At 40.6% G+C, this 15,525-nt stretch overlaps 1 protein-coding gene across 1 annotated transcript in view; it reads right to left on the bottom strand.

The window, feature by feature from the left end:
* Window positions 1–15: 15 nt before the first annotated feature.
* KREMEN1 (kringle containing transmembrane protein 1) overlaps window positions 16–15,525 on the bottom strand; it is a 29,572-nt gene continuing 14,062 nt past the window's right edge. Inside the window, exons 4-9 of the mRNA XM_063416289.1 lie at window positions 11,923–12,047; window positions 11,332–11,485; window positions 10,179–10,511; window positions 9,416–9,574; window positions 8,160–8,244; window positions 16–7,418 (exon numbers count right to left, since the gene is read on the bottom strand). Of these exons, the coding sequence (XP_063272359.1) occupies window positions 7,256–7,418; window positions 8,160–8,244; window positions 9,416–9,574; window positions 10,179–10,511; window positions 11,332–11,485; window positions 11,923–12,047 (1,019 nt within the window). The 3' untranslated portion in view covers window positions 16–7,255. The remainder of the gene's footprint in view (window positions 7,419–8,159; window positions 8,245–9,415; window positions 9,575–10,178; window positions 10,512–11,331; window positions 11,486–11,922; window positions 12,048–15,525) is intronic.

The raw sequence follows: 15,525 nt of genomic DNA on the forward strand, positions 1-15,525 counted from the left end.
TTAATAAGAGGTGGGTATGTGTATGCCTTTACACAGCACACCAGTTATTGGGGGGTAGGTGTCACACAAGCCTCTGAAGCCCCCAGGCACATGAGAAGTACCAGCTAAAAGAAATCCTCATTTATGTTTGGAACCTGCCTGTTCCTTGTGGCAGGGGAACTTAACTCGGTTGGAATTTCAGGTAAAAGTAATTTCTTGTCCTGAAATAAAATTGTTTTGAGAGAGGATGATACAGGTGGACACAACTGGGTAAATCATAGCTGAATAGTCCAGCAGAACCAGGTCCTTGCCCTGGATCATGGAATCCCTGGTCCTGCTCAAGTGCAGATCAATACTGTGGTACTCGTTCTGTCAGCAGAGAGCACAATTCCACCAGAGATGTTTCTGCAGACACCAGAAGAGGGGAGCCTGGGGCTGTGTGGCTCTGTGTGTGTATGTACATGTGTGTTCATGTATGTTATTGTGTAAACAGTTCACCTTCATGTGTTATTCATTTCCCATCCAGTGATACACTCACAGAGCCTTTTCCAGGATTCTCCAGCTTCTTCCTTCCCCCAGAGATTTTCACCTGGTAATCCCCTGGGCTTTCCTCATCCATGTTCAAATGCACTGTAATTCAATCACCTCAGGATTCAGCCCAGAAATGAGCCTTCCTTCTCTGCACCCTCCTTGTCTCCTGTGTGATAACCCTGTCATTTGGATGGCAGACTGTTCAGGAGTGTCATTCTGCAGGGGACCCTTCCCAGCACGAGCACCAGTTCCCATCCTGATCTCAGGCACCTTGGAAAAGCCTGGGCTGTGTGGGAGGACAGGCACAGTAATGGAGGAGCAGCAGGAGCAAGTGCTTCCCAATTAAAGTCTGTGCCTTTTTTGTGCTCAGTGAACAGTCTTGGCAATTGCCAGTGATTACAGATATGCCTTTTATATGCAAATTAGTTCATGAAACCGGTGTTTTTACAATTAGCATAAATCCCCTGTATGTGGGTGGCTGGTAACTCTTATGGTGACAGGTCTGAATGTCCCTTCTTTTCCCTCCCTCCACCCCTGTTTGCTGTTGCTGCTGGTGTTTTGTTTTCTTGTTCCCTGTTCTGAAGAAAACTGCCCGGTTTGTGCTTCTAAGAACAGGACATAATAATCATTGAGCCCATGGAAGACAGCAGTGGGCTGCTGGCTGAACCTGTGTGTGGTGCTTAGCTCTGTGTGATATTCTGTCTAGTCTTTGTTGTGGTTTTTAAAAAATGACTAAATGTAAATATTTGCTGTCCAAAATGAACATTTGGGTACTTGGCAAGGGGGAGGAGGAGGTTCTTTTTACTTTTCAGGTTCGATGTTTAAGGAACAAATTTGTGACAAAATGAGAGTCCTGTGGGGCACCACAAACCTCCACAGAACCTGGATATAGGAGAAAAAGACAAGCAGGAGCAAATTATTCTTAATGGATTGTACATTATGGTAACACTTGGTGTTTCTGTAACACTATCTGCAATATTGTGTGCATCTGTCAAATCCTATGACAGCTGTTAGGTAACGTTTGTTGTTACTTGGGTAGGGTGAAGAGAACAATGCCCTTAAAAGGATGGCCAAGCTCATTCCCTGTGGAGCCAGCTCGGCCTAATTCTCTGGCCAGGGAGACAATGGCTTACCTGAAAGCAGATATTTTATCTTGCAGTGAAAGCACCGTGCTCCTGTGACCTAAATGCTTCATAGAAAAGTGTCTCTTTCAGAATAAAGAACACATTTCCCTCGTGGGGAATGAAACTGCTGCTTAGGAAACAACCAAGAAAGAAGAAGGGAACAGTTCCCAGAAAAAACCAAAGTGCCAGAGTCTCATAACTGGAATGGCAAGAAAGGAGAGCAGAGTAAGGGGATGCTGGTCCCCTGTGACAGCTGCGTTTCTAAAAGCAAAATGCGTCTTCACGTGAAAAGCTGGAGACAGTTTTGGTGTTTGTCACTGGTTTTCTGGTGTTTACATAAAAGGTTGCTGAAGGTTTCTGAAACTGTAGCATTATTTTGGCCAGGAGGAATTAATTAGAGAAAAGATGAATCTTGCAAGAAAGTGGAAACAGCATTGCACATTGCTGCAATTTGCAAAACAAGCACTGAAAGAATTGTTCAAGTTCTTTCTAAAAGTTTGAAAACATGTAAACTGAAAACTTCCAATTTGCAGTTACCTCAGAAATTGTGTTTTAGAGCAGTATCATACTTCATATATAAAGTAATCATTCTCAGCTCTAATACTCTCTTCTAACATTTACAGCAGGCAGTGCTCGTGTAATCTGTTGGTGATCTGCAGCCATTTCTTCCTCCTTTATTTCATGTTTGTATACACTTAAGTCATCCTAACTGAAAAATACACTGTATTTATTTTTTCATAATTATTATTTACAACCATGTGCTGAATGCAGAGTGAGCTATTACAAACACAGTGCATACTTCAGCAGCGAGTCATCTCAAGTTTGATTTATTCTGGTTTCTTGACAGCCTTACGTGGTTCACATGATAGCTTTTGGATTTTTGGTGGCAAAGTGTCTTTAGACTGAAGTTCACAATCCAAATTTCATGCCAAAGCACAGGTGCTCAGTAAATTTGAGAGTATGAGTGGTGTGAAATGTGTGTGTAGTGGGGATATGTTACAAAAAAATTGGTATTTTTCACTCTCAAGGTAGCAGAATTGTCCATAAATGTCCAGAACAATATTCAGGTGAGCCTATCAGTGAACTGTATTTCATTGGAAGGTTGGGAAATGCTGCTGCAAGGCAGTAAGAACTAGTTGGACAAGTTTTTGTCAGGAGTTGTTTTTGTAGTTCACCCTTCCTTTAGGCAAGGTGGTGCACTAGAAAGATCTGTTCCTTCCCCCTGCCTGAGAAGGATTATTAAGCAGAAGATGAAAGTGGAACAGCTACCTGTGCCCATCCAGTGGCAGCTGAATGTGTTTGGCCTGTAGTCATCCAGGCTGTAGAGTCAGTGCAGTTTCCAGGACGAGCCATAAAAATCTCTTACTTATACTGTTGCCAGGGAGGGTTGGAATATGTAGACTTTAATTCTGCAATCCTACTGAATTGTCTGTATGAGCAATGTGATTCCTCAGCACTGTCCTGGCTGTAGAAAACCTGGCAGAAACAAGTCCTAAAGAAGATGATGTGAATGCTTGATTGAAAAAGCAGATTACGTGTTTGATGGTAAAAGTCTTCCTGAGAGTATATGCACATGAATTTGCAGAATCTGATGAACAGCCTAATAAAATTACAGGCTAGAAATGAGATTCAAAGGAGGAAAGTGTTTCTTACAGCACTTGTTTTATCAGCATCTATTCTGTCACAAAACTGGGGCTGAGTTCCCCTTCTCTTAATGTCTTTCTATCATATATACCAAAGAAATATCTTTGATTTTTTTCCCTATGGTTACAGTGTATAGAAAATTTATTTTTCCCAGAGTGAAACATCTTTTCTTCCTATAAAATGTTAGCAAGAAACAAGCATAATATGCTGTATTAAATAATGCATTTCCTATACATATACAAATATATATATTACTATGATAACACATCACACATTTTTACATAACAAAGTCTCTATTTTCCCACAACATAGCAATATTAAGATAAAAATACATATAAAAATCACGTAGTCAACAAACTAAACTAGTTTTAAATGGAGATTTTGAACGAGGGAAGGCACTTGTCCAGCTGAGGTCCACAGGCAGTGCAGGCTGCTGGTGCAGTGAGGGCAGCAGGCTCACACTGCTGCTGTGGCAGTCCCAGCCCCAGGGCTCATTGCCAGCTCCTGGGGCACACGTCTGTCCTTGTCCTGTGCCTCACTGCCTGCTTGGCTGTGGGCTCAGGGAGCTCTGAGCTCACCTCCCTGTGCAGCCACCCAGAGAGCGAGGTCGGGGAGCTCAGCTCTGGGAAAAGTAACCCAGGGAAGAAAAAGCCATGGAGGTTTTGATCAGTTTATTGCACCTCTACACAGCTGGTCACACCAACACAGGGTGAGCAGGGGCCAGAGCAGGAGTGAGATCCACGGGAATGAGGAGGCAGCTCCTCACCATGATTTGGTTGTCACAACAGTTGCTTTTGACATTGTATCCAGTGTCACATTTGCAGCCTGTCCAGCCTCATCAGGGGACTGCTGGGCAGGAGCTCAGAAGGCCGTTCAGATACAATTCCAAACAGATTCTTCTTCTGCAGTTATTTTCAAATTTGTCAAAGAAAATGGTGTAAACACCAACATCCTGAGGCGTCCCTGCTCTCCAGCTGCCAGCTCTCAGCTGGCTGTGTAGTAGGGGCATTGCTTTTGTGGGATTTCAGCAGTTGTGCATGGTCACACTTTTTGTTGCTTTTTCCCCCAAACCCTTACAGAAAAGCTCAAAATGTGCTCTGTTAATGGACACCACGTGTCCTGGCCATCAATCACCACACCCTGAAGTGTCTGCACCAGGAGTGTGAGTGACCCTACCACATTTAGAAAAAATCCACTCTGGACATCTACCTGCTCTTCATGCTCTCAGCCCTGTAAGGTAATAAGTGCTATTGAAGGGACCCTGTCCATGAATTTCCACCCATTGCTCTGTTTGCTTGCACTAGAAGTATCTAGAATCAGGCAGTATGAAAGATTTGGAGGGGGGAACATAATTTTTTCTATGCTTTTATCAGTGTATTACCCATGCACTGTCTAATATAGTCATGCTTATTGTTGCCATGACCAGTTAATCTGCTGTAAGTGCTGTTTTTATGGGACTTCTGTACATAAATTTGATTAATGTTCTCCTAGAAAATCCCATCAAATACAATTTTATTTAAAAAATAATTGAGGGGCTAAGGGAGCAATGCGAAAATCTCACTTCTTGAATTCTTTAGATTTTGCATTGGTAGCATCAGTCTTTGTTGCTATTTGTAATGATATTTTCTCTAATATTATAGTGAAATTAAATTCTTCACTAAGGAAGAGAAGCGTAACATTCTGTATTTTTTTTTCCTGCAGTAGGTGAAAATCAGTCACTGGGTGTTCCTGATGTTTTTTAAGTTAATCACCATTAGGGAACTGCTTTATGAATGTGTCTCTGACAAAATGTTTAACTTGCATTTGACAAGGCAAGCAAAGCTTCATCACTTGGTGATAAGCACTGTGCTTGTACCAGCTCCTCAGGATGTGGCACCACGCTGTGATTCTCTGCCTGGTTTCTGATTAGTGCACTAAATTAGGGATGCTTAGGAACCAACCTACTTTGTTTTGCCATGAATCTCTGAGGTGAATTGTTTCTCCACACAGAGTGATGCAAAACCTTACTTTTAAAAGAGGCAATTTCAGAACTTTTGTTGGGTCTGAAAGAGACAATGGTTTTTGGTCCAACATGATGACACATAGGAGAGAACCAGCATATTTTTTACAACTTGTCCTGTCTTCATTTTAGCTAATACTGTAATTATATTTTCCTGTATTCTCTCCAGCAGCTCATGCAAGAAAGTACTGGATGTTCCCATGCTATTCCATTTTTTATATAAACAATTCCATAATTGCTGGCTTAGTGAAGTCTGGTTTCTTTTAAGCACACATTGTGATGTTGTTCAGCTGTCTCTAGCACTCATCTGTGCTACATAAATTGAGCTGGACTGAATTCAGTTCAGGTAAAAGACAAGATCTACAGTGGTAAAGCACAATATTTCACTGCTTAATTTTTGATACCCTGTTTTTTCAGTGAAATCTGTAGTTCTCACAAAAAGGGAGTTATAAGTTAAAAAATATATGTGCAGATAATAGAATGAATTTAAACTCAGTGACATTTTTCTTACTTTTCTTAATTACTTTTTGCAGATGCACTTAATAGATGCTCTTTGACTGCACATCTGGTATTTGCAGACCATTGGCTTAAGTTCAAACTTAAACCAGAATTACTGTAGTTTAATAGTTCTCAGTGAATCTCCTCTGAGTTTGAGGAGCTGCCCACTGTAAACTTTGCCAGTCAATTTATCTGACATTTGCATTGACAGTTTTCCCTAAATATCTTGGTCTGAACTTGCTGAAGCTGAAGAACTCACTGCTGATCCCAAGGGATCACTTGTTTCCCACTTGTGGTGGGATGAGAAATCTGAGTATTGTGGATACACAGTCAGTGTACCAAAGAGAAGAAATAGTTAATGCTGTCTGTTGCAATCAAAGAGAAAATAGTTCACAGGTCAGAACCCCACTGATGTTTCAGTTCTTTGACAATTAAGGCAATTACCTTAAAAATTCAGTTCAGTTTTAGTGTTTGAGGCAAGGAGACACTTCTCCTCACAGGTGAGTGTCCAGTTCAGCTGCACAGCCTGGCCCAGGTGAGTTGGTGGTAGCAGCCTACAGCTTTGTAAATAGTTTGGGCTGCTGAGATTAATACAGGTGACTTCAGAGTAAAAATCTGTTAGTCAGCCTCACTGATAAAAATTCAGTGGAATTATCTTTGGACAATCCTTGAAGAAGCCTTAAGCTTACACCCAGGATGAATGGTGGCTGTCAGGCTGGAGTACAATAATTTTTTAAAGGATCACTGTGAATATGAACAAAATTATCACAAACATCAGTGAATGATGGGTCACACAGGGTCATTTAAAAGGCTTCAGTGCTTCTGCAGGCCTTGACCTGGTGGGCACTAGTCAATCAAAATGCGTATTTGTAGCTGAATCTTGTTTTAGAGGCGTCCTGAATTTGATTTTTTATGTTTGCATCTCTGCCTGTAGACACAGAAACACAGCACTGAGCAACCAGGCTGATAATTTTTCCAGTCTTTGATTCCCATTCTACTGTGTAGTACCATTTAAATGTGCTTACATCAAAGCAAATAAGCTCTGTTGCTGTGGTAGCTGAACCTCTGTGTCAGCCTTGAGAACAAAAGGACTGAAGTCTCCTGATATAATACAGTGGTACAGGCAGGTGGGACACAAGAAATCCTCAGCCTGTGGATACCCCTACAGCCACCTTTGGCAGGGGTACAGGACAATTTGAATTTTACGAGTTTTTACATCTATTTTAAGTGCAATGGTTTAAAGGCAGTGTTTAACAGCACTACAGACTTGAGGAGCACCAGGTATTTCAAAATTATTGCTGCAATTAAATCCGTTGTCACTGGTATATCCAAGAGAACAGCAGATAGGCAAAGTCACTCAAAGGCCTTTGGAAAGGGACTCTTTGGAAAACAGGTATGAGATTGGGAGGAAAAAAAAGGGAGATTAATCTCAAGTCACCTGGATTTTAAGAAGATGAATTCTTGCAAACTGAAAGACTCCTCAGTTTCCCACCAGTGGGTTGCAGTCATCTTGTTGATTTCGAAGCTTTTTCTTGAAGATGGATATTGATGTGGATGGTTGGTAAAATATACTCCAGATCTCCCCAGCAGTAGTGACATCACTGCAATCTTCTGTTTCAGCTGCAGCTGGAATCTGGTGGGACCTAGGAAATGAGAGTTCATTCACCCCTGTGTTAATGTGCTTGTGTAGCTGGGTTATTCCTGTGTCTGCAGCATTTGTACACTGGGAGTGCTCACAGCTTCCACGTCCTCTGTGACACTTCCTGCTGTGCAAAATGTAGGTTTTTAGTGTTTCTTGGTTGGCTTGACCAAATGAAAAGTTAGGTATCCTTTTGCCCCTAATGACAGCAGTGACATTAAGCTAAGAGCACTCTACAGACTGTAGTTTTTGTTATTATTATAGTTGCTATTAATACAAAATAATATCCTTGTATATTTAAGCATGTCTGTACTGTGTAAATACAATATTCAACATTTTGATTTGCTGATAACTCGCCCATCATTTCATTCAGTGAGTATCCATCTAGAGGACGCAAAATTCACTTGGTGTGAGTGTAGAGGTTTTAATTTTCTCTCTGAGAAGTATTATCATAATTTGACCTCTTCTCACTAAATCTGGATGTCTGATAACATTTTCCTCCTTCCCCCAACAGTACAAATCTCGTCAAATCAAGAGCAGAAGTGAGTCTGGTAGCAAATGCTATCCCAGCAGACTGGGAAGTTAACAAATGTGCTCATTTAGGATCTTTTATGAGGATATAAATATGTAATAACCAGCTTGGTTTAGAATATGGCCAATCTGACAGTGGGAAGGCAGAGGAGCCCCAGGTTTGGTTTAGAGCTGAGATCTTGGTTCTCTGTGGTTGGTTTTGCTCCACACTCACCTCATGGTAATGTGCAGAAGTATCTTTGCTATTATGGCTGTAACACTTAGGATGAGCAGTGCTGTGAGACTGTATATTGTCCATTCTGCAAAAGAGAAGAGGGGGAGCACTCAGGACTTTCATTTATTTACAGTTTTTACAGTAACAATATTCCATGAAAGGAACAAACAGCCTTGTGATGCTTTATTCAAATCTGTAATTTGACAGTGCCTTAAACTACAAGTATTTTCTGCAGACTGGCACAAACCATACAACTTTCAGTCAGAACTGCTTTTTTCCCATGCAGAACTCCTCCCCATAAAATTGAAAGCTGGCAAAATTCAAAGCATATGCTAGTAAAATTATCTAGGAAAGGAAGCAGAAGTTCCCTTCCACGCACTGCCCTGTCCTCCAAGCCTGAACATGATGACTTGAACAGTATTTTTGGAACTGCTCAGATTCCAGGGGTGCAGTTTCTGTTGGTGTTGCTGGGGCGGTTTAACACCAGGCCAGCCTAGGTGTACCTGTGCTAAGTCAGGCTTTGGGCTGGTCCCAGACTATTCCTAAGCACATTCTGCACCTTGGCTGGTTTGGGGTGTGCAGCTCATGTTTCAGGTTTGGGATGCAGAAAGCTTCAGGACTTTGGGAGTGTCCACAGTGGCACTGAGCTTCAATGATACATAAAAGCAGATTTACAGGGTGGTGTAACAACAGGAGAGAATAACAGTGATATTCACCCCGAGTGCATTTCCAGCCTTCAGGTACACAATTATTTACAACTCAGTAATTTCCTGAATTCAGTGATGTCCTGAAGGTGAGTTCTAAACAGAGTTCTCAGTGACAACTCCCTATACACGTTAACTTGTCTAGTCCTCTTTGTAGGATTGATGAGGCTTTTGTTAATTGGGGTAACAGGGGTGCCACCAACACTTGAGCTATTCTAGAGTCTACAAAAGTTTACTTTCTTTTCAGCAACCTGTGCCCTTTTGTGGCATTCAGTGGTCACTAAAGCTGATTTCAGAAAGGAGGCTGCTCTGACTCACACATTTTGATGTGCTTTCATTTTCAAGAACTCACCATCTTCACACTATTTCTGACTCAGGCTGAGAATTTTTTGAAATGTAATGACAGAATCCCAGTTAGTGCTAATTAGACTGAATGAAAATACATCTGTTAGTAAGATACACAGTGGGGGAGGCAGCAAAAGAAATAGTGACTCCAGATTTTGCTTTGGCAAAATGTTTTTTCCCATTTCCTTATTTTTGTTGTATCATTACCAGGCATGGAGCTCGTTGGATGGCTTGGGCTGGTTGTGATGACGTAGAGTATCTTTGATGACCGGGCTGCATTGATGCTGAGATTTGTTTGTTCATTTGTCCTCTCTGAAAGGCTGTGATTCACTGGGATCTTGTTTTGATGCACATTGTCCTTCACAGCTGAAAACACGAGAGTATGATTACAATAACAATTTCTTAACAGGTGTAATTAGACTTTATTTTGTGCTTATAAACAGACATGCTGCTCTCTGGTTTATTCAAGAGAATTCAGATAATCTAATTATATCTGATTCCTAAAAAAGCCTGTACTTCACCAGTTGGAGTTCTCAGAATTTCTCTGGAAGCTGATTGTTCATCAGAACAGTAGGTACAACTCAAGGACCAGAGCATTTTCTCCTGGTGACTTTCAAATGGAGAGGAAGAGACTGTTGGAAGGAGCCAAGGTGAACCAACATGCAGATGGATTTTTGGGGTTTTTGTTTTGTTTTTCTTTGTCATTTTCCCATCTATTTTTACAGGAAGGGATAGAACTGAATTTTTGAAAATTCATGTATTTTGCTGTTTATGATGTAGCTGACTGGAATGTTCTAAACTGAGAGAAACTTTGGCAAAGCTTTCATCCACTGAGCAGTGGCAACAAGAGTGGATGTTAGATCCTGTTAGATCAGAGCTAAATATTTGTACTTCAATTGCCACTTCAGAAATCTTCTGTGTGAATTAAATGCTTCACTGACAGGTAGAAACAGCAAAGGCAGCCTCTTACCTCTATACCTGATAGCAAATCCCTGGGCTTGATTGATGTCATCAGAGAAAAAGTACAAAATGACAAAATCCAGAGAGATGTTAAAGGTGTGGGGAGGGCGGTTCTTGCCATTGAAACGAGCTAGAACATGGTAGGTGTAACCATCCAGCAATTCCACCATATCTGTAGCATCTTTGATTTCAAAAAGGACAAAGGTGAAGTGGATTTGAGATGCTCCTGGAACTTGTATGGTCCAGTAACAGACTTTGCCTGTGCCATATGTGTCAGGAAAATCTGGGGAATAGATCACAGCTGTAGCAGAAGTGTAATTCCCTCCACAGGCACCAATAAGGGCTGTGAAAACAAGAGGAAAGGGAGAAAAATGGGAAGAAAGAAAAAGAGGTAATACATTAATTTTGCAAAGCTTTAGCACCCTGTAGATTCTAATACTTAAACGTTATTTGAAGGTACAGACTTGCTAGGCCAGCAGGATGCACTCTCTGCAGCTGCTCTTTCCCTCCCACAGCACTGGGAGCACAACTTTGCCTTTGCTTGGAATACTCTCCTTATGCCTCATTACTCTGACCTGTGCCTCAGTCTTGAATACTGCAACTATCCTTTGTCCTTGTGAGTAACCATGTACCCTTTCCTGCATCCCTGCAGGATGGGATAAAAGATAAATCCTTGATTCAGGAGCTTCTACTCCATCCCTGTCAGGCAGGCAGGGAAGTGGATTAGTGATATTAACTCTCACTGCTTAATAACTGACATTGCTTCACAGTTGTATGAAATTAAAAACTTAAACAGCAGTGAATCCAGAGAGCAACTCACATGCCACCAACTGAAAATGCATATCCATACATGCACATACAATTTTTTACTCTCTCCTAAGATCAATTCTTAGGGAGTTTCTGATAGGTGACTTAGTACCACTTGTGAGGCAAGTGAGAGAACCTCTGGAGCGTGAGCTAGCATCATTTCTTGGAAGAGCTATCTCACATTATTAATGGATGAGAATTTTAGGCAGAAATGGAAAGCAGCTTTATTTTATACCGAATGGAGGTGTTTTGCTGTTTGGTGTGCAACAGTTCTCAGTGTTTTTGAGCTTTTCCTTAATTTGCTGAACATGTGAGGCCTCTCCTTTGGGAAAAACCCAGCCTGCTTCAATACTTACTGTCAAAAAGAATGACTCTGCCATCCCCACCACAGGGCTGAGTGTGGTCTCCAAAGCAAACACTGTTGCATTCCGTACTGGCTGCCTCCCCATATCTCCAGTAGTCAGGGTTATTTCCACAGAAACAAGCATAACCTGATTCCATGCCTGCAAACTTTGACAACAAAGATGCATAAGGAAGGGAGGAACAATATTTGAAGGAGTGACAGCGGGAGGTTGTTTGAGCAAGAAAGCTGGCAGCAGAATGTGTGTTTTGGAGAAGTGTGATTAGTCAGAGGAACCACCACAGGCTGTTTTTGTTTGGGCTGTCAGGATGCTACTTAAGACTAGGGGGAAAGATGGAAGGGAGGGCACCCTGACACTCACAACTGCAACAAGCAACCATATTTTCTCCTGGTGTTAGTGATTTGTCATTTGTCCAGATTCCTCTGAATGCAGAGAGAGAGCTTAATCTCTGGGGTGGAAGTGCAACCTTAGACCTCCCAAAGGTTAAAAAAAAATGGAGAAGAGGAGAAATATGACAGAGAGCTCTAGGCATGTTGGAATTTTTATCTTTGAAGGCATTCTGTAAATGTATGTCAAAGAAATCACCTTGAACTGTTGACTCCGGCAGGAGCTGATGCACGTTTGGATTGTGAGTTTATTGGAAGTCTCGCTGGTGCCAGTCAAAGGTGGTGGCTCTCCATGGTCCTTGTAACAGCCCAGATTTCCTGGCACTGCCAAGAGTAACACACAACAGTCATTCTAAAGGTGTGCCTGTAAACAGCCCAGACCACCTCTTGCACCATGGTCACTGAGCAGCTCTCTCTGTGCTCTGGGCTTGGTTTGGCACTGTGGGAAGAGTTTTTTCTCTTTGTTACTCATGCTCTGTATGATTCTTGTCATATTTTCCAAACACGCCCAGGGATGAGTGATGGGACAAAAGACAATCATGTCTTCTCAGCAATATACCTGTAAGAGTCTCTAGCTGGTTTCACTAAGCTGCACTAAAGTAGACAAGATAAATACCTTGTTCATTTCTCCTGAAAGAGGCAACTAAAAAACCCCAAGGCATTAAGTGGGTTCAGGGGCGTTGTGGTTTTTTTATTTTTTTACTACTGGCATGCATATTCTGAAAATGTAAATTAAACTGTGTGATTTCTGTCTGATCTTCCAAACAATGACATTCTGGAAGTTTTCAAAACAGGATATTTGAGGAAGGGAACCTAAACTGTTTTAGAATGGAGTTGGGCAAGTTTTATGGGAGGGGCTATATACTTGTGTAGGGGAATTTCCTAATATTTAAAACTTGAATTCTGATATGAATCTGAAGCATCATACAAAGAGATTAAAAATGAGCAATATTACTTTAAAAAAACAACCCATCTATTTACATTAATACGACATTTCAAGGCTCTTTGGTCACTATGGGAGGTCAGAGTTTTTCCCCCTTCAGTGCTCTGTGTTTTTTAGTTTTGCACTTTTCATCAAAGCACTGGAATTCAGCCATCACCACCCCCCAGAGAGGATGTGGAGTACAATACAGAGCATTACTAATGGCATAAAACTATCCCTTGCCCACTTGTCATATCTATTCACATATTTGAAATTAAATCTATTACTAGCTCTATGTTAAGTTTTATTCCTGTGCCAGATTGACATGGATTCTTTTTGTCCACCTAACTGCCACAGCTCTGTATGACACGATGTGCTCAGAGACTTGTATGAGTGTTTTATTTATGTAGTCATTGGTTATTACAGTACCCAGTAAACTGATTATAAATAATGATATAATGTTGCTTCAAATATTGTTCACAAATTAATTTTGGTCTCTAAGAATACAATTTCAATTATAAATACTTGCATGGAGTTATGGCTTTGATATGCCCTGCAGACACATTCATATAAGCACTGAGACTTCAAGTTACAGCCTGATTTAACATACCTTTGGAAATCCCCACTTGCAGCCCCACCCCAGCTGAGTACAGCTGGGCAGATAACTCTGGGAGAGCTCATTCTTTTTTCTATATTGTGCATGATTTCACAGCCCTGAAAAAGCTTCCTAAGTAACCAACCTAGCTCATTTTCCTAAGAGACCTGGGATTTTAATTTTTTTTTCTTTTTTAAAGTAGCTTTATTAGTGAGACCTTTCAACCTTGGCTCCAAAGGATTAGTACTTCAGTATGTTCCATGCTAAGAAACCTGAGTAATTTGAAAACTTCTTAAGTTTTTTAACTAAATCAAGCACACATCCTAAGACTAATTAGTCTCTTTGGTGTCCCAGCAGTATTTTAACCTTCTTTGCTTTTAATATTTAGCCTGCTAAAGAAACTTGGCAAAAATGAGGTAGTCAGTGTTCTGCAATTACTGTTCTGGCTCACCAGTGATGTTTTACTATTACACTGTCTTCACCCATTTGTATCTATTTGTCCTCTTCTGCTCAAAAGGTCACCTCTTTTGCAGAAGCATATTATTTTTCTTTTAAGCAGCATTTGACATAATGAGCTCCTGGCAAACACCACAGTTCTGCATTTTACATGTTAAGGCGTGTATTAAATGTATTAAAATATGGAATCAATCATTTTGAGCTCAAAACCATGTTCCAGCTCATCTAGCTGTCTTTGAAGAGTCTCCCAGCTTTTTGAAATGGCACAAATTGTTTGAGCTGTCCTTGTTCCTGTGTTCCATATAGCTCTGCATATGGAACTTACCTGGCCCTGCCATTTAACACCTCCTTCATATTTCAGTCCAATTTATTATACTACATACATGCACACTGGAAATACGATTCCAGTAATAAAATCTGTTTATGGGGAGAGAGTCATGTGAGTCATAAAAATGAAGATGTGATTAAGTAGTATAGTAAGCCTTTCTTTCTTTCTTTCTTTCTTTCTTTCTTTCTTTCTTTCTTTCTTTCTTTCTTTCTTTCTTTCTTTCTTTCTTTCTTTCTTTCTTTCTTTTCTTTCTTTTCTTTCTTTTCTTTCTTTTCTTTCTTTTCTTTCTTTCTTTTCTTTCTTTCTTTTCTTTCTTTCCCATTTTGGGAGTGTAAGTTGTTATTTCCTTTGAACTTAAACCTACCCACATTAACAAGGAGACCAAAAAAGCCAGGAATAGCTGCAACACTGCAAACAAACCATCTGAAGCACTCAGTTCTGAATCCTCCATGTGAGATGCACATGTTCTCTCAGCACTCAGAGCTGCAGTCTTGCCTTTTATTTTGTTTCTGTCCATTCCAGTCTGCTTAGCAGACATTAAGAAGGAGAGAGGAAGAAAAGGGAAGACGAAGCTCCTCGTGGAGTGACCACCACTGTGTTCTGGGGTTATGCTCATCCATCTTCACCTAACACTGCTAAATTCTGTACATTACACACACAGAATGTCAGAACGCATTTCTGACTGAAGCATGTAGTGTTATGTATAAATATTAGGGAATGAGACACATGATATAATCATGTGAATTCGTCACCATAATGAAAAATTCTTAACTGTAGACTCTTAATTATTGTTCAGATGAATCATTGCATGCAAATCTCTCTAGGCAATCAAGATGCTTCATGTTGTTGGCACTGCCATGGTATTATGTGGGCACAGTTAATAGGTAACTTATGTTCCAGGTAATTTTCTAGTAGTAAATATCATTAATAAAAAGAAGCTTACATAAGAAACTTTTCTCTAAAAATTTTCCAATAGGACTTTTTTTACACAATTGCTTCCTTGCTCCATCAGAAAAGTCAAGTTTTGTATTGTGAACCTCACAAGATAGTTTTGATGGTCCTGTGCCTTAGCATCTGAAATCAGAAAGTCTGGTGAAGAATAAAAGATTTTTTCACTTACACAGCTTCACAAACCATGAGGTTTGTATTACGATTTGGATGGGCTTGCAATGTACAGTTTGCTCTAAATTGCTGCAATTCCTTTTTGTAGTATCGAGTTTCAGTGCAATGCTTGAAGCAGCTGCTACTGGTCAAAAGGACATTTTGTAAATATAAGTCTGGATTATCTGTGCAAGTAAGTGTCCAAGTTTAAATCCTCTGCTCCCCACCACAGAGAAAACGAGCAAGGCTGGTTTTAAAAGGATCCTTTGTCTAGAACAAATGGAGTGGAGAGAATTGGCCTTTCAGCTTTTCTCCTGGTGCCATATCCAGATAATTTGTTAACATCTGTGGTCTTTAAAGAAAATGCAAATTCTTTCATTTTAGACCAAGTTAAATTTCT

Source organism: Prinia subflava, chromosome 19, assembly GCF_021018805.1.
Source record: "Prinia subflava isolate CZ2003 ecotype Zambia chromosome 19, Cam_Psub_1.2, whole genome shotgun sequence".
NCBI lineage: Eukaryota > Metazoa > Chordata > Aves > Passeriformes > Cisticolidae > Prinia > Prinia subflava.